Below are 22,428 nucleotides of genomic sequence, written 5' to 3' on the forward strand. Positions count from 1 at the left end.
TTGAGCAGCTTCCTTTAAAAGTAGCCTTCAACTTAAGTTTAGATACTAATACTTATCAGATCATAGCATTCCATCACTTTATAACAAGCTGCACGAACTTACATCAAGACGATCAGATGAAAGTATTAAATCCATCATGGATCAAGATAAGCAATTTTCAAACATATTTATCATCGATATTTGGGCTGAACGTCGATCAAAACTTTAACCAATTGTAAAAAAAGCAAGTAAAAAAAAAGTATAAAAAGTATAAAATTGAAAATAACTTTTTTTTTTTTTTACAGTCAATGTCTTAATCAGATAAAAAGATGCAAATCGATCCTGAACATCAAATTTTGAGCAACTTGTACAAATATTGAAAGTAATCAAAAGAATTGATTTAAGTTGATCGGTCTATTGATTGACAAGAACATGAAAAGGGAAGTCCGAGAATGCCTAGAATCAGACATTTCTAACATGGGGTGGGCACTTTTGTTTTGTGTATGTAAATTGACACAACTATGCCGGGGCAATAAACAATAAATTGCAGCAATTGTTTTAGGGGTGCAGAATTGCTACAGGGATACATTTAGGCTGATCCTACACATGGGCACCCAGTTGGCCTACCTAATTTTGTCTTAAATTAAGAAAAAAAAAAATCACTCTGTTAAACTACAGCTGGGCAGTTGAGTTGTATAAATCCAGGACACAAAATTCCAAACTGGTACAATTAGACTGAACACTGATGCTAATGAACAGAATGTACTCCCGACAAAACATTTTAGCCTGCCAAGTCAAAAGGCGCTTTGTACTGTGTCCGAGGAAGAAGCAGCATTGTGAAACTCCATTCCAGGAAATATTACTGATAGCCCGACCTACAGTTACACCCCAGGAATCAATGAAGACCAAACATACATGGCAGGTACAGCCAAGCAGGAACTGCACCATTATAAATCTGTGCAGTGACCATACAAGAATAAAAACATTACCTGGAAATTCCCTGCACAAGGTAGCTGAGTGAAAAACTTTGCATGCTCTACCCATTCTTTTAAATTGAACCACAGATAAACAAAGCAATATATAAATTCACTAGAATGTTAAAAAGAACTAGTGTATGTACCCGACTTTGTCCTGGTATTAAGTTCCTGTGCAGGCAAACTTTACCAGATGAGGAAGCGGCGGTAACCTTAGCCAGTGCTTGGCACCTGGACTGCACATGATCGGGTGACATGAGGAAGAACCCAGAAGAAAGAAAATGGCAGGATACTTAGACTCCCTTCATTGGCTTCCATTTCACCTTAGAATCAAATAGATAGAAAAATACTCCCCTAGCAGCTCTCTCCGCTCCTCCAATGACCTCACTCATAACCTCATCACACGGCTCCAAAACTTTACTAGAGCCGCCCCAACACTCTGGAATGGTCTTCCTCGTCCTTTTGGGCTTGCTCCTACTTTCTGCTCATTTAAGAGCACTCAAAACCCATCTTTTCAAACTCACCCAGCCATCTTTTTTTGTCTTTTAAAAAGCTCACTACTTGCCACCACTCCACATTGGCCCTCCTATTGTATGCTGCTTCCCCACCTCTTAGATAGTAAGGCAGGATCCTCTCCTCCTCCTGTGTCACTGTCTGTATCCATCGGTCATCCGTCTGTATCTGTTTGCAACCTCTATTTAATGTACAGCGCTGTGTAATATGTTGGCGCTGTATAAATACTGTTTAATATTAATAACCAAGGGAATTCTTCAGTTTTCTGGTGCTCCATTGCCAAAAGCAACCTTTCTGGAACTGCGCAACCATCTCTAACAACTATGTGCTAAAAATAGTTCCCAACTGCTCCTTGAATTGAATGTAAGTGGTTTGGATTGTGGTTGAACACTGGTCAACTGTGGGTCTGAAATGGCCTCTAAATGTTGTGTTCTAAACTTTTTATTTTGACCAAAATTAGAACAAAACAAAGCAATATTTTAGTATTTATTTACACTGGGAAAAGCCTAAACAATAGATATATATAAAATAAAATAAACACAATAAAAATAAATTATGTTTACTTGCAAATGTTAGGGTAGTTTTAGAAGTGCTAAAAGTTTGAAATAAACAATAAATTGGGAGTTTCCTGTAGAGCGGAAAGTTGTTTTTGCTGCTCATCCAACCGTCATATTTCCATTTGATAGCTAATTCAAAAAGATGGATTTGGATGTGGGGAGCACCAAGAACACATTTCACACGTCAGTACTAACGAACAATCACAAAAGAGGAAGAGTTTAGGTTCAGGTCGGTCTTTGACGGGTACAAGACTTTCAGGTTGCCTTCCATGTCAGCCACGCGCACTTGTTCCAGTACAAGTTGGTGGCTGTCCGCGATTTCTGCATTTTGAGGCTCCGAGTCTTCCTGATGTTCTGTATCCGAACCAACTTCTTCTTTGTTCTCAAATGTGAACTTATTAAGCTCTGCCATTTTCTGTATATAGGAAAAACAGAAAAAGATGAAAAAAAATGGTTATGCCGATTATCAACTCTACATTTAAAAATGGATAAGGATTAAGAAAAAAAAAATTCACTTTTATTTTGTTTTACGCTTTTTTAGCTGAACTTCAGACATACAGCCATAAAGTACACCTATTATTTATAAAATAGTGAATCTAACATTCACTGAAACATTCCCAGGTGGATAATTGATTACTGCCATTGCAACACATGAACCTAAAAGATTCTCCACCAGGGAATATTTAGGTGAATGTCGGATTCACTATTTAGCCAGTTTTGTGATCCAGGCACCCCTGCCAAAAAAGTAAACCAACTCTGTGACCTCAGTTGCTCTTGACTGCAACTAGGCAATGGAGCTTGGTCGCTGACCGACCCCCTGCATTCTGACTGGAAAAAAAGCATCAACACATTGATAATATCACCCCTTCATTTCTCTAACTTCCCAGCTCTGGACAATGTCAAGCAATGCAGCCTGATAGAATTAAGTGCGTTGATTTCCAAAAAATTCAGATATTCCAGAAATGTTTTTTCTTCTTTTTTATTTAACAAATATATCACTTATTTCTAAAATTTCGACCAGCAACAATGGGATGTTAACGGCACACACAAAATGAATTATATCACATACATAGCTAAGAGCAATTTGAATAACATCACTTTTATTAGATAGAATACATTAAAATATCAACAAACAGAAATTGGATTATGTTTTTATGCTATAATAATGTATTTTTATTTTGTTTATAGTACTTATTATATATGTGTATTTGTGGTTTCAAATTTTCCACCTGAAGAAGTGGACTAGATGTACGAAACATGTCGAGGGAAGAATGAAAAACGACTTATGTTGCTTGTGTTTTAAATCTTTTTATGGGATTTTTTTGTAATGTTATTTGTAATAAAAAAAAAAAGTGATGTTATACAAATTACCCTAATCTATGTATGTGAAATAAATCATTTTGTGTGTGCAGGGAAAGTCTTGTTGTCGCTGGTGGAAATTTTCAAATTTGTTTTGTGGTATGTGGCATATTTGTAATTATCACTAGAGATGATCTTTTCTCATATATTCCCTCTAAAATACATCACTTAAACAAAGAGAGCTGGATTAGTATTGATTCCCTTACTGATGCCCAGAGAGTTGAAGGAACGTTTCTAAAACAATTCTTAACATCAGACTTAACACTTTACTGAGCCCTTAAATGAAAGATTTTTCCCTCAAGTCAGTACGTCACTCCATCTATCAAAAGGGATGAAATTACAGCCATCACGAAATGTGAGAAATTTCCATAGAAAGAACGGCTTCTAAAAATAGAGACATTATCAAAGGCACAGAGTTCTTATCTGGTGCACTAAACCTACTTTCATGTGATTAGTGGCAGATCACTTTCCGTTTGTTCTACTTCTGCAATCTGCATCATCACATGATCAAACCGTTTTTTTAAAGAACCTGTCTTGTTTTCTAAAGGTAGCAACAGTGCTGAGGTTTGTGTCATCTACAAGTATCTATGTTCATATTTAAAGCAAGCACTTTGTATAGAGCCCCCTTTTGGGTGTACTTGGAAAATTGAAGAGTAACTTAACTCTGGGAATCATTTGCTGAGTTCAGGAATTTTTTAGTGCACCTAACTTTACATCAGTCTCCTGTAGACCAAGTACAGGAATACTCCGAGTTGGAGAAGCAGCACAAGAGGCCAATAAGCAGTGCTTCAGTGCAAGAAAGTTGCTGATAGGAGACAGACAGATGCAAGATCATCAGTGTGCTGCTTCTCCTTTCACTTTAAGTCAAAGGTTGGGTTATAGGGAAGAGACATGTTACCAAGCTACAGCAGAGAAAAATCAAAGCCCTCCCAGACCACGCTTTTTAGTAAGGCCGTGCTGTGTAAATCTCAGATTTGTAGGTGAGGATATACATATCTACTTTGACTGATAAGCAGCTTGCTTATATGTATTGAATCTTGTGTGTATCTAGATCTGTATTTAGTAGTTTGCCTTAAGTTCAGCTTTAGGCTCTGCCTCTTCTGATAACGGTCAAAGAGCAAAACATCTGTGGATAGAAGAGACCAATATTTTGCAGCCTAATTTCAGAAGTAATGGTCTAATGCCCAATAATAAAAACTGATATTTGGTGCATAATAAGGCGCAAATAACCTTCTAGTGATGCAACAGTCAACTTTCTCTAGAATCATTTTAGGGGCTCCCAGTGATTAGGCGATACTAAACAGAGCATACACCAAAAAACAAAATCAAAATGAATAAAACAGAACAGAAATGCTTACTGCAATTAGAGCATCCATGACATCCTTGCAAACCTGTAGGCTGGTGGCACTGGTGACTTCTAACAAGAGTGCCTGGGTGGACTTGGTTATCTGAAAAAATATAACTAAATGTGAATAAAATGACAACTTTTTGGTGCAATTGTATTTTAAATATGGTCATTGTGGCTTTAAAACCCAAATCCAACCATTTGCTTTAGGATTAATTTGGGAAAGAGTGTGGAAAGACTAAAAGCAGTCTGTTTATTTTATTAGAATATATATGCTCCTCCAAATCACAGAGTTGTGCGTTTTTAGTGAAGGATGCAGTTCTTGCAACTTTCCTCAAAAGATTCCCACAACGATAGAAAGCTCTTCTAACCTTGTGCCTCCGTGCACAAAACTAGAGGTGTAAAGATTTGAGAAGTTTGGTGTGAAGAAACTTTAGTAGGGAGGAGGACAGAGCTTTGTGCAGGATAAACACCTCTGAGAATGCCAACTGCGAGCCGGGTTTTCTAAGCCAACATCAGTGTCTGACCTCGCCAATGTTCTATTGGCAACATCCCCAAAGAGTAAACACTTTGAAAATTTGTGAAAAGCCTTTCCAAGAACACTTGGGGCGGTTATAGCTCCACAAAGAAGCAACCACTGAATAATGCCATGGTTTTGCAATGGGAAGTACAACAAGGTCATCAACAAACCCTTGGACATATAGTGAACCCAACATCTTTAATATTGCAGAAACTCCAGCAATCTCTGCCCTGAGTACCCAAATCCACTGACGTTCCATAAACACTACATGGGTGGATTCCTACATGGGTGGTCCTTTGAACAAATACAATGTACTGATCCTTTAACATTTAACATATACCCTTCCTCCTCCTATTTGTACATATAGTACTTGTGCTCAGGTATTATACCTTTGTCTTGTCACTGTTGGTGATTGGCGGGAAAGATATAACTGCATTTTCTGCATCTACTAAGCAGGGGTAATTTTCTTTACCATCCAACAAATGAAGGTATCTACGAAACGGAAAAATTAGTTAGTAAAAAAAAAAAAAAAACATTTCCAAGACATACAAGAAGCCAGGAGCCAAGTTAGCCAACCATGTTCCCCCTAAAACTGATCACTTCTGAGTAGACTAAACCTAGTTTTGTAAATACACACAGGTGCAAGACTTCAATAATATTTGGGAGAGATAACCCATTCATGTGCCCGGGCTATGTGGTTCCTGGTATCTATCCAGTCCCAATAGGCCATCACACCCAACAATGCACATAAATAAGGAATCACCATTTGTTTTGCTGGTAACAATATATGCATGTGGGATAATGAACGGGTGTCAGGTATATGATCTGTAGGCTCCTAGTACATGGATTTGAAATGTTATACAAGCTCAGATGTATTATACACAGGCGTGAGAAGCGACTAAACCTAAAACCCTCCTATGCACTGCACTACTATCAGCCTCCACGCCGTGTGATGTCCTATACAAGGAATGCAGCAATGAATGCGCAAGAGGATTATGTAACGGACTTCTGTAAACACTTGTGCTATTCACACAGCATTAACGAAATCATCACTCACTAATGTGCTGCTCAATAATCATAAGGTGGTCAGATCACCAGACAATAAAAGGACTTCTCATCTGGGCCCAGCCCAGCGCACTAATTACATATTGGATGAATTTTCTCGTAAGTGTCGTGTGTGCTGATCCACGGGCAATTGTGTTTGACCTTAGGTTTTATTGCTGTCCATATCTCCAAAATCCTTTTGTCCCAAGAAATGATATGCAGCGAGAACAAATCCAATAGCAACTGTCAGCAGGACAAGTGTCTTCATTTGAGACTTCTCCTGTTTCAGTGACAATTAGAACGGATTAAACATCCTGCTTACTTTTGAAATTTTCCTCGCTCCAGTGCATACAAAACAGCAAGGTTTTACCCTTCATAAAACAGCTTTTATTCTAGAAAAAAAGTTAGTTGCGTTAGAGCTCAACAAGACAAACAACTGCTGTATGCTACACAATGACAGGTGCACTTTTATGCCCATCCAGCATGGCCAATGTACTAACCTGTGTAGTCCGGAGACATTTTGGCGCTTCTTTTGCTTCCTCTGTTCCTCCGCCTCAAACTGCAGCTGACGGACTAGTTCTTTGGCATTTATTTCCTTCCGATTCAGTGGTACAATCTATAAAGCAGGACAAGTCTGGTGTCAGTGTGTCTGGAAAGCTAAAAACCTGAGTGGGAATCATATCCATATCTGCAGCAGATTTTCTGCAAGAAATACCCCAACATACCATCCTTCTCCCTTCTTAAAGTGGATAGAACCTTTTCAGTGTTTCTCCCCAGAAAAAACTTTTAAGCTGGGTGGGAATGAGCTTTAGGCGGGTGGCAGCCCCTGTATAGTGACCCAACTGTTCAGTAACCACCAAAAACAGCTGAGTGGTTACTGAAAAGTGCTGGGTGGTGCGCCCAGCTAAAAGAGTCTGGGGAGGACACTGCTCCTACAGCAAACGGCTGTTATTTCGTTTTGATCTATTACCTTATGGAAAAAGGTTTTAATTCTATCTGTTCAATAACTATAAAAAATACCCATTAATCCTACCACAAATCCAGGTCTAATGAGCCGATTATATCCTGTGTTCTCCTAAGAACTGGTAAGCTGCAATGTATTACATTTTTTAATTCTTAGATTTAGATATGAGATAAAGGTCTTAGGCACTCAGCCACATTACTCCGGAGAATCTAACCAACTGAACAACTGCTACTTGCTGTGTTTGTTGTATTGGGTGCATACATATCTCTTCAGCTACTGGATTGCATGAACAGGAAATAAGAAGCCATAGAACAGTGTATATACAAGGAACCAGCACTTTCAGGAGGCCTGCATACACCTCTTGTGACAGGTTCTCCATCTATTGCCTTTGAGGCACTATAAAACTTTCACTTTAATTCAGCTAAAAGCATTTCAGGTGCTTCAATACAAAATGATGTGCAAGTCTTACAGTTCATTTTAATAAAACAAAACAGAAATGTCTGTCCCCTGCCAGTATGTTGGACAGAAGTGCCCCTGCTCTTTGTGGGAAGCAATGGTCCCTATGCAAAGGTCTGACACTCCCGCAGAGTCATATGTATAAGTCAGAAATGCGAAGGTTCCCTGCCGATTGGGGAAAATCTGGCTTTCTACATTATTGAAACTGTCCTCCTCCCGTTAAAGACTGACTACGTGCATATGGTGACAATGGATAAGCCAGGCCAATGTGTGTTGTGTTTTCACTCTGCTTGTTAAATATTAACCTGCGGTGTGGAAGATTAGGGCCGGACAATGGAGGATTAGCCTGAAACCATTAGGAGATACACAAACACGGTTACTCCAGGTTCCGCATGACTTGTATGCCTAGGGCTGACGCATATGTTGCACCTACCACTCACAGCGGAGGTGAAAGAGGAGTAACATCGCAGAAAAAGCGCATTTCAAACGAAAAACAATTGAAGTTCTATCAAATAATAGCGATCTAGAATGAACATATACCTTGTATGTATTTCACACTTCTCTCTTGCATTCTAGGATGGAAAAGTTGCGGGGGGGGGGGGGGAAGCACACATGCATTGGGGTGCAAATAGGGATGAATGGCAAATAAGCGGCCTAGGTGTTCCTTGAGCAGTGACCAACTTTTTGTCTATCTGTAAGAGCGACATTCTTCCCAATGGCCAGCAATGTATGAAGTATTTCTTCGTACAATGTATTCTTCAGCAATGTATTACTAACAACCACACTAATATACTGTAAACTGTGTATATAGTAATTATAGGAGGTTCCCTGAAGACTTAAAGGTATTTCAGTGGGTTTCCCCATGATAAAAGTCACTGGTGTACAACATCCTTTGGTAGTCCAAAAAAATGATATTTAGTTCATCTTCTTTTAGGTGTATGCCAGCATCTACACACGTCGGTTTCTTAAGCACATGGTTGTACAAAGCAGGATTTTAATTGTCCCTTTAATGTGTCATAGGTGGGCCAATAATCTTCGTTAAATCTATGAGGATGGCAATCATATGTCACAGGTATATTAAAAACAATCTAAAAGGATGAAATAACATAAAGCCAGATTAAACTCACTTAATACAGTCGGGGCTGCATATAATATATATATATATATATATATATATATATATATATATATATATATATATATATATATATATACACAAATATTTTGTATTATAAATGATATATATATATATATATATATATATATATATATATATATATATATATATATATATACACAAATATTTTGTATTATAAATGCTGCAGCAAGAGTTAACACATATTAGATTCGGACTGCATCTCTCACACAAGGCAGTAACCCAGCAGCCCCCCATTGCACCCCTTCCAAAGCTTTAATCAACAGTGCCCCATTGTTCCACCAGCCGTGCTGCTTATTATAGTAGCGTTCAGCAAGGGCATGACCACTGAAGTGTCAGGCCACTGCTTTGAGAGAGAAAAAAGCATATGGATTCTCTTGTGTGTTGACAGCGCAGGGTATTTTAACTCTTGCATGCAACACAAGAATGCTGTAATCTCTTCAATGATCGTAGCATTGCAGCCCCTCTGCTGGGAATGTGCCCCCTGCTCATCTAGTTCGTGAGAGTGACACAATGAATGTGTTCTCTGTTGTTCCCTCATTCTTACTGCTGGCAATGTCTCCGAGTCCTGTTCTGCAAAAAAATGTAACCAGGTTTTAATCTTCTCTATTCTACACCCCCCCCCCCCCCCCCAACATTGCAGATGCAAACACTGTGCCCCCCCCCCCCCTCCCCATTTTTGCACTAGACTGACCAGTCTGACCTCAATAATACAGCAAAGGGCGAAACTGCTCAGTGCCTAGAAGCCCAATGTGCGGTGTACTCCTATTGACAGACTGCAAGATACACGTCAATTATGTGCTCATTATAAACCGGCAGGAAGGCTTAGAAAAAAAGCTGCAGAGCCATTGTAGGAATACAAAGCAGTTCTGAGAAACCCAGGTACACTTATTTATTATGGCCCTGGGCCCTTTAGTACACCTGTCTACGCTCCGATTTCTCACAGCTTCAATAGTAAATGCCGTGCCAGCCTTCCGCTGTTTCTACAACACGTCCTCCAGATACAATTGGGTTGGAGAAGGTGACACCGGGCTTGTGTGCACAGTGCCGAGCTTGTTTTCATCCAGACGCTCCATGACTGACAGGCCAGAGTAAACTAATCTCCCTGGGGCAGCACCGATAAGAGGATCCGTAATTGCACCTTGTGTAAGATTGTGGCTGTGTAGAGCTCATTGTGTCCTGTGCCATCATGTATGAGAAGCTGCAGGAGGCTGAGTGAACAATGACAGCACAAGGTGTACTTTTCACAAGACCTCTTCACTTAACCACAATAAAGAGTTTTATTTTAATGCTTAAGCCGAGTGATTGCTCTTGATAGGAGGGGGGAGAGGGACTGGGGCTGATGTGAGAAAGTTGGCCAAACACTACAACAGGGTTTAAAAGATTAGATGTTAGATGCTACCTACAACATGATATTGAATGCTTATCTTTTAAAAATTAGAGAATTCCTAAATATATTTCATTAGGAATTTCCATTCTTTGTTATGCAGCAAGGGCCACATGCTAACCGGTTGTTAGGGTAAATTTTAGGAAACGATCCCTCTGGCAGCAGTTGTTGGGAAGTGTTTGCGGCTGCACAAAAGATCTGATAAACAAGCACAAGTAACTGATTAAAATCAAAGAGATATCAATCACTTCGGCTACACAAACATGTCACATGATTCTCGTCTGCTTATCAGTTCAGGTCTGGTATAGGATGAGAATATTGACGTGTGTACAGCGGCCATTCGATATCGTTCATGGAACAGGGAAAAAAAATCTTTCTTTTTTCTTTACAATTAGCTTTTAGACATATCAAAGCAAACTATTCTTACATGGCTGAGGGGCATGTTTGCACTGTAGTGCAGGGTCTGCATACACTACCTTTAACATCTAGTTCTTCCTCCCCATCCATACCACATGGCCATGCCATCCAAGACAGCGGTCGCCAACCTTTCAGACCCCACGGACCACTAAATTCATCATTTTAAATCCTGCAGACTATTATTATGATTTTAAAAGGATAAATTTATTTGCAAAATAATGATCTTCCTAATGGTGCCTGACAAGGACATTGGAGGCTCTGATTTATTGATCAGCTCACAGTTAAGTATTACTATTATCATTAGTTGTATTATCTTTGGTATTACTAAAGAAATGCAAAATATTTGTTTACTTTTTCTCGCTCATTATGGGTTTATTTCATTCGAATCTAAAACCAAACAAGAATTGATAGTCAAATTGTCTGATGCCATTAAATATAACAGTTATAGAAAATACACAGTTACGGTCATACTTACTTAAAAGATCTTCTAAGAAATAAACAAATAAAATAAAACAATGGGATGAGAATCGGTATTGGCGGAGCGGGGTGACTGTTGTAATAATGGAAACAATACTGAAGCGTACGGCTCGGCAATGGTTGCCCTCATACAACTTAACACTACACTGACGTCACGCTGCGCCTCCCTTGTTTTTCTGTTTTTTGTGAATTTAGTGCAATATAAAGGTGAAAACTGTGATTTAGAATATAAGAATTTATTAGAATATTATTTTAGTTTTATTATTAACAAAACATTAAACTTGCAAATAATGTCCAAATTTTTCTCTGGCCCACCAAAATTTTCTCGTAGACCACCAGTTGACGACCGCTGATCTAAGACACCTGGACTTTGCAGGCAGATTCACAACACATTATTAATTCACATTCATGATTCAGATTCTATTCTTGTCTGCTTTATCAATGTGTGGACACCTCTCTCTGGTGGTAAATATTGTTACTGTACCACTCCAAAACAAAAAATACATAAAAAAGAGAATTCCAACATCTTGTCAATATCCTACAAGGATAACAAGCCATTAAAAAAGCAGAACATTATGAATAAAGCGTCCAAACACCTGTAGATCATTACACACATACAGGTATTACTAGCTCTGAGATCTCTGATGCAGGACGGAAAGCAACCAGTCCATTGCAATGTACTGTGTGTAACGCCAAGAACAAAAATATAATATCCTACAGCTTGTCATTATATTTCTCTACAGGCACCCTTATATAACTTTCTGTGCACTAAACAGAAATATCAATGATTTGCACAATCCCGGCTTTCCCTCTGTTATGCATAAAGAACTATTAGAAAAAAAAAATGCTTGGTTTGCTTTAACCACCTACGCGACTCATAGTGGGTGGATTTTAGTTGCAAAAAGCGGTAAACCTGAGTCACACTCAGGGTTACTCTAACCTTAGCTTAGGACTTCGCGCCGGAAAATTCAAAATCACTTTGTATTGTATTGTATTGGATGAATACAAAATAACTGTATGGAGTCCAATACAAAGAAATCTTCATATTTATTATATGCTGCTGTACAGGTATATTACATGTTAAACTATATATTTTTTATTTAATATTTGTTTTAATTTAAAAATTTTTTTTGTTTTTTTTTTTAATTGATTGGACATATTTTGCCTAAAAATTATAGCCTACAATGTAAAATAAATTTCCATGCAAAAAAATTGTATCACTTTTTGCACAGAAATTTGGACAGAATCAGACTGCTGGGGGGGTTAATGAAAACAGGTTTAAGTTAACATCCCTTTTGAATATTCATGTAAATCTTTATAAGGGAAAATACATTTCAGCAAAATGTAATAAAAATGTAATAAGAGTTTACCTTAAACTCTTTGGGTGGCCTGGCATCGTACAGTAGAGGCCCCTTCACCAGTCGAAGATCATGGGTGGCAATTGTTGCCAATGTCCGCTTGTCACAGATGTCTTCATGAAGTTTGGTCTAAAAGAGAATTTAGAACTGGTACAATGTAATCACTATTGATAAGAGAATAAAGTACTCTACTGGCAGAAGAGACAAGCAGACCATTTGCAGCCATGCAGTTCTGTAAATATTATTATTTTAGCGCAGCTGTTATGTGCAATAGCTGAATATGTAAAACTAAAACCAGGGCTCCATCTGCTGGCTAAATAGAAGACTGCATGATACGTGGGGGTTGAGAAATGCACATCTGCTAGAACTTATTTCTCCAAATACTAGCTTCCTGGTAGTTGTGTTTGGGCACTAGTTAGAACCCATCAGTTCTAATCCTTTTACCATCAGTGCCCCGTTTGGAATCTCCAATCAAGAAAACATCATAGCAAGTAAAAAGTCTCTCCAGAGTGTGGTGAAATTCCCACAAAGTCAGCTGTTCCTGCATCCCCAGCAACCTCTGGGGCAGGGTGTCAAACTCAAATACACAGAGGGCTAAAATGAAACATTTGGACAAAGCCACGGGCCAACCTTGATATTTATTGAAAAAAAAAAAAAAAAAAAAAACTAAAATGGCAGAGGATGGGGCACTTGTGAGTCCTGATTGATGCACCAGCAGAGCATTCTGGGATTTATTATTATTATACAGTATTTATATAGCGCCATCATATTATGCAGCGCTGTACAAAGTCCATAGTCATGTCACTAGCTGTCCCTCAAAGGAGCTCACAATCTAATGTCCCTACCATAGTCATATGTGATTAATGTAGTCTAAGGTCAATTGTTAGGGAGAAGCCAATTAACCTAACTGCATGTTTTTGGGATGTGGGAGGAAACCGCAGTACCCGGAGGAAACCCACGCAGACACGGGGAGAACCTGCAAACTCCATGCAGATAATGTCCTGGCTGGGGATCGAACCTGGGACCTAGCGCTGCAAAGGCCAGAGTGCTAACCCCTGAGCCACCGTGCTGCCCTTTGTAGTATTAGCAGTGCATGCACTGTCTACCGACAGACCAGCTCTTGTTGTAGACATTTGGTATTTTCTCCCAAGCCAAATATAATTACAGTGCGGGCCAGATTTGGCCCACTGGCCTGAGTTTGATACCCCTGCTCTGGGGGAACCCTTGTTATTATTAAACAGGATTTATCTAGCGCCAACATATTACCCAGCGCTGTACATTAAATAGGGATTGCAAATGACAGACTAATACAGAGAGTGATATAGGAGGAGAGGACCCTGCCCCGAAGAGCTTACAATCTAGTAGGAGTGTTGTTGAGAAACTCTGCTTTAGAAATTGTAAAGGACGAATAATTCAAGTTCATGGTGGGTTGTGATAAACCCAACACCGGCCTCTTAACCCTACTGGAGGTCTGAATAATGGGTATTTTTAAATGTAAAAGCGGTACATTTAAATATACTCATTATTTTATATTTCCCGCCTACCAGCCCCAGGGTCCTGCCCTCCAGTTTAAGGCTCACAAGCAGATGTCCAGACGGCAATTGCTTCCCCTGGCCATCATTTGCAATACACTATTATACATAATATTAAAAGGAAATAAAGGAATCTTTTACAAATAGCACCATCATAAGCTTTTGATATATTACTAGTGTATTAGTCAAAGAGAGCAAAGATATTTCAATGTAAGGTCATATTTCTAGCAATACATCCATCTCCCTTTATTATTATGAATAATAGTGTATTGCAAATTATGTTCTATCATTTGAAAGCCAACACATATTATTAAGAATTCTACAGTGCGTTTTTTTATGTGTTTATTTGGGCTATATGCAAGCTTTACACACATATATATATATATATATAAGACGACTTTTTAACCCTGAAAAATCTGTGCCAAAGTCGGGGGTCGTCTTATACACCGGGTACTTACCTGTAGCTTGCTTCCCCTTGCTTCATGTCCGGCGCGGCCGAGTCCCCGCTCTGTGCGGGGAGTATGAAGCAAGGGGAAGCAAGCTGCACACAGAGGAGAACGTGAGCCTGGATTGGCTCTCCAGCAGAGGAGGAGTGTGGAGCGCGCGAGGGGCATTGTAGGCCGTTACCTCCTCCTGTATCCCTCCTCCAATTACCAGTACTGTACTGTTCCTTCTGCCTCTCAGTTCTCGCACAATAGCGAGATCTGACAGGCAGAAGGAACAGTACAATACTTGGCAGACCACTCTAACCAATCAGTTGAGGGTAGTCTTATACGCCCAGTCGTCCTATACGCCGGAAAATACGGTATTTATTCTGTATACAGTCATTGTTGTATGTCCCAAAGTCCTCTGAGGAAACCTCTATAGGCAAAAAAACGTCAGGACATCTTTTCTCCAACTCCTATACGACTAATTCTGTGTCCAAACGTAGGAGTCAATGTCTAGCCTTTTGCACCCTCATATAGCAGTTAGCCTAGGGATTTAATGAGAGTTTGTAATTTTTACACTTACTGTGTGACTCAACATTGTATAACCTTCTCTAAATTTATATTGTTTAATACACTGCTGCATCAAAAATACCTTTCTCAGAAGACTCTTTCTCAGTCTTTGCAAAGCCAGAAGTCCAACACAAAGCCGGGCCCGTGGCAGCAGGCACATAAGCCTTGGAAGGTAAGTGTGGCAATCTCACCACCACGGCCCACTGTGGTGCCATTTATATCGGAAATGTTTTTGAGTGACGGTGGAATGATGGTGATTTGATAGAGGAAGCCAACACAGATCATTTAAAGTCAGACTAATATCATCGTCTTACCTGAGCAGTCAGGAAGCGTTTCAGGGCGTTGCCAGGCTTTAGATTCATTCCCTTCACCACGCAGCACACAATATACGGGCGGACATCTTTGGCAGTGGAACTCACGCCGATTGTAAGGGCCACGGGGTTCTCAGAAATGTGCAGAATTCTCAGCATCATCTTATTCACATCTTCCACTTCATCATCCTTCTCTCCTCCGCTATCCTTCTTCTGTCTCTGCTGCTTCTTCTTCCTCTTATCCTTGGCGTCTTCTTTCACCGGGGTCTCTGCATTTGCTTTTCCTTTCCCGCCCCCTCGGCCCCCAACCCTCAGATACTCCAGGATGGATTTGGTCTGGCAGCCATTCACCATCTTCTCCAGCCTTTTGTCCTTCAGTTTGTTGCCCTTGAAATTGATTTCCTTCAGTTTGGCGCAGTCGGCGAGCTCGTAGGGGATTTCGGTGAGCTGATTGTTGGAGAGGTCCAGAGTCTAATGGGAGAGAAATGACATCGTATGATGGGGTACACACAGCGAATATGCTACAGACAATGCTAGAAATCTGAGCATTTTCCCCATTTCCCTACAGGGGCCACCAGAGGGAAAACCTCATTTGGTGTGAAAGCTAAAACCAAATTATGAATGCGTCCCTTTATCAGTATTATGGGTGCAGTGGTGTAAGGGTCCGGGATTAATGTCGTGATGCACTGTGCGGTGTAGGGGTCTGGGTATGGCAGGTGGATAGAATTGTACAGTTGTTTAATCAGGTGGCACACACTTCTGGTGCACCGGGTGGTGTAGAGGCCAGGGATTAGTGTTGGGTACAGTGCATGGCCATCCAATCTAGGGGTCCAGGATTAGTGTTGGGTGAGGGTTCGGGATTAGTGTTGGGGTGCACCACCTGATCTAGGGGTGCAGATTAGTGTTGGGTGTATAGTCTGCTATAGGGTTTCTAGATTGGTGTCGGGGTGCACCATGTGGTATAGGGGTGCAGGATTAGCATTGAGGTGCACCTGGCTGTGTAGGGTCTGGGGTACACCCCCTATACAAGGATTAGCGTCAGGGTACACCCCTCAGGTATAGGGACCCAGGATTAGTGTTGGGGTACACCCCTCAGGTATAGGGGCCCAGGATTAGCGTTGAGGTGCACCTGGCTGTGTAAGGGTCTGGGGTACACCCCCTATACCAGGATTAGTGTCAGGGTACACCCCTCAGGTATAGGGACCCAGGATTAGTGTTGGGGTACACCCCTCAGGTATAGGGGCCCAGGATTGGTGTTGGGGTGCACCACTCTGGCATTGGGGCCCAGGATCAGTGACGGGGTCTAGGGGCCCAGGACCGCCGTCGGGCTATAGGGGCCCAGGATTGGGTTGGTACCTTGAGTCCTTGTAGCAGTGCGATGTCCCCGGGCAGCTCCCGGATTTGGTTCTCGGAGGCAGTAATGGTGGCCAGCAGGGGGAGCTGAGCTCCCAGGAGCCCCGGGGGCAGGGCAGTCATGTTGTTCCCGGACAGATTGATGTTGGCCAGCTTTGTACATCGCTCCAGCCCAGGTGGGAGCTCCTCCAGCCGGTTACAGCTGACATTCAGCGAGCACAGCTCTGGGAGGTGACACAGCTCGGGCGGCAGCTCCTCCAGCTCATTCGCGGACACGTCCAGCACCTTCAGGCTCCGCAGCTCCGCCACCGTCCCTGGGAGGTTCCGCAGTTTGTTCCGGCACAGGACGAGGCTCTGCAGGTGGACGAGGCGGCCGATATCAGCCGGGACCTCCCGGAGCTCGGAGCAGCCGCTGACCTGCAGATAATTAAGGAGAGAGAGGGAGAAGAGAGCCGGGGGGAGCCGCCCGTCATCCTGCCGGAGCCGCTCATCCACCCCCTGCAGCACCAACTCCCGCCGCTTCTCCCGCTCTGCCCGGTCTACCTCCGGCCACTGCGCTGCCATATTGCTAGACAGCCACGTGCATACCCGGAAATGCTTCTCCGCCAATCAATTCGTCTGCTGTCATCTTCCTGGCCAATCAGAAGCCGCTGCCTTTGTTCTACATGCTCCAGAAGGGGTCGCTGCGACATCAACATGAACTAATGCTGTTTCTTCACAGCGACGCGTAGAGGAAGCAGAGGGTACAACAACTTCAAATCTAATGCAACTTTATATAATTGTACATTTTCATGACATTTTACAAATAATTCTTGGTCTTTCAAACAAAAAGCTCAGCAGTAGCTTCTTCCGTTGAGACCAAATTGACAAGAGAATAAACTGAGAGAAAATTCACCATTTAAAGTTTAAATTCTAGAACAAGAGGAAAAAGGAAACCCTCCAATACAGACAACGTCCCCATTCCTCCCATCTTCCTCTTGTGTCACTGGGACAGGAAGTGAAGGTTTCAAAAGCATTTTTTGAATACATACTTACAACTCCTATTATATTGAATGTATATGGCACCTGCAGGCCCATTGATCAGGTCAATAGCAGCCAGGGGGTGGGGTAGTCTCTTAAGATTACCAGCCAGTGGGAACACTCCCTGTTATTTACCTTGATACCCAGATTTTATAAGCAATTGGATATTGCTAAAATAATAAAAGCAATATAATGTAATAAATGTCTAAACCCATTGGCCCACAAAATGTCTAAATCCATTAGGAGCAGTCGGAAAAGCTGATAGCTTTTTATCTTGATAACCGGCTTACAAGTAATGTAAATCGTGACTGTGAGCCCGTTATCAAGGTGAATAGCTTACAGCCTTCCCATTGGTGGTGATTAGTGTTAGTCCCGCCCCCGACAGCCACCAGCCAATGGTAATGCGGAGCACTATTTACCCAGCCAACAGGCTCACAGCCATTCCTTATATTAGTTACAAAGGCATTTGCAAAGTTGTATTGATTCACACGTAAATAATTAACTAACACAAGTGCAGGTTCAGGTTTTGGAACTGAGTCCAATATCACATTTTCAGGTCCAATATGACCAACCACACTAGAACTGAGCAGTAGGGATGAACCTCTGGCATTCTCGTGAAAATGTCCTCGAACTTCGGATGGTTCTGCCAAATTTCAAGAAACCGTTTTCACAAAATCATCGGAACATCGAGGAAATTATAACAGGAGGATTCACAGGGGATTCACAGGCATCTTCTCAATGACTGCAGCTGTGGCCACATTCATTGAGAAGGGTGTGCGATCCCCGGGGCACTATAGGTTAATTAACCTCTAGTGCCCGGGGATCTTCTCAATGAATGCAGCCGTGGCCACATTCATTGAGAGCAGTGTGCGATCCCCGGCACTAGAGGTTAAATAATCTCTAGTGCCCCGGCGATCGCACACCCTTCTCAATGAATGCAGCCACAGCTGCAATCATTGAGAAGATGCCCAGCACAGGAAAACCCCCTGCATTGTAATATAAGTATCTCTTACAAATGATACATACATATTACAGATACAAATGTATCATTTGTAAGAGATACTTATATTACAATGTCAGGAGGTTTTCCTGTGCTGGGCATCTTCTCAATGATTGCAGCTGTGGCTGCATTCATTGAGAAGAGTGTGCGATCCTAGTGCCCGGGCACCTCTAGTGCACCTCTAGTGCCCGGGGATCGCAGAAGATTCTCCTGTTCAGCGAAAACTCGACCTCTCTGCGAATCAGAAGGCCATTCTCACTTACATTTTCGGTAAGCGAGAAAGGCCTGATTCGCCGCGAGATCGAACTTAATATTCTTGTTCGCTCATCCCTACTGAGCAGCAATCAATTCTTGGGTGTGCAAACACTTTAAGTCACCAGGGGGCGCTGTTTAATGCTGTAATAAGGGATCAGCTGCACACAGAGTGCATTGTTTTAATGTCAACCAACACTTTGTAGGAGCGAGCTCTGCAGCACAAATCTACATCACTGGCCCTTTAAATCCCCCCCTCTCCTGCACTAAGAAGTAGTTATAATTACACCCCGCCCGCTGTATATAAATATTCGGCATTCACACAACACATCTCTGAGCGGCTCCGCGGTCTGTGACTAAGCAGCTCTGCAGTGATAATTTGCGTCCATGGATTTCATATGTAGTAATTATGTTATAGGTTTGTTTGCTGAAGTTTATTTTCACCTCCTGTAATGTGCAGTCTGAGGGCCCCTCACCTAAAAAAAGAGCAAATAATATACGGGATGGGACCCAAGCTATACATTAAGGGGAGGCCCATAAGAGGCGTCAGTCTGTCACCGTCTGTATATTCACCCCAGATTACAGACATCCGCCCATCCATCATGGCTGTATATAGAGATCTGGGCTGACCGCCATGGATTGACAAGATGAAAGGTCGAGGTAAATGGCTGCGTTACACATCAGATGATTGTCAGAATTGGTGAAAATCTGACTGGGCTATGGAGAAGGCAGGATGAGCAAGCAGCACTCTGCTGTGCTCTCCTCCATCATGCTCGTTTATCGATCCGTTATGGTAGATTGATGAACAACAAAACGGGAATGACTGCTGTTCACTCATAGAGGAGAACACAACAGGGTGCCGTTTGTCCTCCTCCCTCTATAGAACAGAATGGTGCTGGGTGCATAGCGCTTCTTCATTCATCATAAAAGATCTATTCCAGCCACAATCATCTGACATTCTTCTTCTTATTGTTATTATTATTATTATTATTATTGAGCAGAAAGTAGGAGCAAGTCGATAAGGACGAGGAAGACCATTCCAGAGAGTTGGGGCAGCTCTAGAAAAGTCTTGGAGCCGTGCATGTGATGAGGTTATGAGTGAGGAAGTCATTAGTAGGTCATTGGAGGAGCAGAGAGAGCGGCTAGGGGAGTATTTTTTTCTAGCAGGTCAGAAAGGTATGTGGGACAAGAACTGTGTAGGGAAGGCAAAGCACAGGAGCTTGAATTTGATTCTCAGGTGAAATGGAAGCCAATGAAGAGAACTAAAAGAGATGCAGCGGAAGAGGAGCGGAGGGAAGGATGGATGAGTCTGGCTGCAGCATTCATAATAGATTGTAGAGGAGAGAGTCGGGTTAGTGGAATACCAGAGAGAAGGATGTTACAGTAGTCCAGATGAGGGATGATAAGAGCCTGTACAAGGAGTTTGGTGGTCCCTGGGTAGATCTGTAGGAATCTATAGGACATAACTCCTGCACAGGCATGCTTTCCCGGCACACGGAAGGTAAGCCTGGATTGCCGGGTTTCCCAAAACCAAAATTTGACAGCTGGACAGTAAGAAGTGTCATCGCAGAAGGGTCTCCGCCGATCGCCTGTCACTTTCTACAATACCCACCAACCCGAATCAAATTTCCAATTTTGAAAGAATTTAATTTAGGAATTGAAAATAGGAAAATTTCAATAATTGAACTGATTAACCAAAATTTACTTCTTCTTTTTTTGGACATTTTGTGTTCTTTTTGTTGGGTGGTGTTTTTAGGTTCTTTGCAGGTGTATGGGTTTTTTTTTATCATTATTTGGATTGTTGATTTGATTTTTATTTGTTATATTTCTGCTAAAACAAGAAATGATGAAAATTGTCGCCATACTTACCCTTAATAAACTCCTCCTGTCGGTGCATTATTGGGCAGCTCTGCCCCCTTTGATCCCATTTGTTCACTAACATTAGGAGTGGCAGGAATACTAAAAATGTTTGATTGCTTACAGGTATTTCGCGGTGACTCCTCCTGTAAGTTCACTACTGGGGTCAAAGTGGGTGAAGCTTACCCAGAAGGAGTACCAGGAAAATGAGCTTAGGACACATTAAACCCTGCAATACTCACCTGTGCCCATTCCGTCTTGGGCACCACCATCTATTTCCTTCTTTTCTATCTTGTTCCCACCTTTGGCCATTATGATTGGCCGAGCTGTGATGATAGCTCTGTACAGGTGTGAAAGGAGTCCATTCATTCCCGGCAGCCGCAGAGAAAGCCGAGGTGTGCTGGGTATCCTGGCATCCTACGCTGAGCTGCGCAGCAATTTTTACAGTTGAAGGGAGCGATCACCCAGGTGAGAATTCTCATTGCAGAACAGACATCCATCGCCTTTCACTTTCTGCAATAAAACCCTTCCTGTTTGCAAGATTTTTCTTTAGTTCCACATTAAAGCTCATTACACCTATGAAAGCCACTATAATGACCTTCATCATTAAATATTTAAAGAAATGAAAACTCTCCAAAAAAACTCACCATTCCATTCCCGTGCATCACGTGAGCGTCATTTCAATGCACATAAGTGTTACTTTCAATGCATTTTGCCCCAAAATGGCTACATTTAGGGAAATCCTCTCCTCCTGTGTCATTGTCTGTATCTGTCTGTCATTTGCAATCCCTATTTAATGTACAGCGCTGCGTAATATGTTGGCGCTATATAAATCCTGTTTAATAATAATAAAAAATAAAAACTCCTAGGGGCAAACATTTTCATTGTCCTGTGTCGCAGTATCTTGACAATTTCCACAACATACAATAATGCAGGTTATGTCCAATTTGCATGTGCTGCAGTGCAGGGTAACGCTCTGGTTTGAATTGTGGTTGGCTGCTTTGCTAAAAATGCCCGTGTCTTTACGTTTTGGTGTGTTGGGCATCCATTGAAGTGAAATAACACACCACACCAGAAAAGTTCACAATGTTCTGATGAGTTACAACCACATACATGCATTACCAAGTTTGTTTTTGCAATAATTTGCATTGTTTTAAAGCAGACTAATTAAAATATTAAGCTGGCAAAACTCTAAAAAATCAGCCTTGGGCAGGCAGAGTACCAATGATGGAGGTGCTGAGGAGTTCTTCTGCACCACATCCGCACTGCTTTAGTGCATTGGGGTGCCATACCAAATAAATAGAAGGGAGCAAATGACCCCCAGGGTGGGCAGATAAGAGCAGCTCAGAGGCACTGACAAGCCCAAAACTTTTTTTAACACCCTTTGATAAATAAAGCCGCCAACAGGAATGTGTACTGTGGCCGGTGGCTCTCATCCGGAGGTTCTCTTTATATTTTCTTTATTTATTATGGTCAAGATTAGAAAACTAAAACTAGTAAAATATTTCTCTTCTATTTTTAAACATGTAAATATCAAATATTTTGCATTCATATTTTACATTATTTTTAGCCAGGAGGTGGAGCAGTTGTCTATTCCAA

The 22,428-nt window shown here is 41.5% G+C and overlaps 1 protein-coding gene across 1 annotated transcript; it reads right to left on the minus strand.

The window, feature by feature from the left end:
- Positions 1 to 1,939: 1,939 nt before the first annotated feature.
- LRRC47 (leucine rich repeat containing 47) lies at positions 1,940 to 17,288 on the minus strand. Its single transcript, XM_072425909.1, has 7 exons — positions 16,704 to 17,288; positions 15,351 to 15,818; positions 12,519 to 12,635; positions 6,792 to 6,907; positions 5,637 to 5,739; positions 4,741 to 4,830; positions 1,940 to 2,438 (listed from the first exon to the last, which is right to left on the minus strand). The coding sequence occupies exons 1-7, from the start codon at positions 17,262 to 17,264 to the stop codon at positions 2,214 to 2,216; spliced, it is 1,680 nt and encodes a 559-aa protein (XP_072282010.1). The 5' UTR covers positions 17,265 to 17,288; the 3' UTR covers positions 1,940 to 2,213.
- Positions 17,289 to 22,428: the final 5,140 nt, after the last annotated feature.

This window comes from Pyxicephalus adspersus, chromosome 11 (assembly GCF_032062135.1).
Source record: "Pyxicephalus adspersus chromosome 11, UCB_Pads_2.0, whole genome shotgun sequence".
NCBI classification, from domain to species: Eukaryota; Metazoa; Chordata; class Amphibia; order Anura; family Pyxicephalidae; genus Pyxicephalus; species Pyxicephalus adspersus.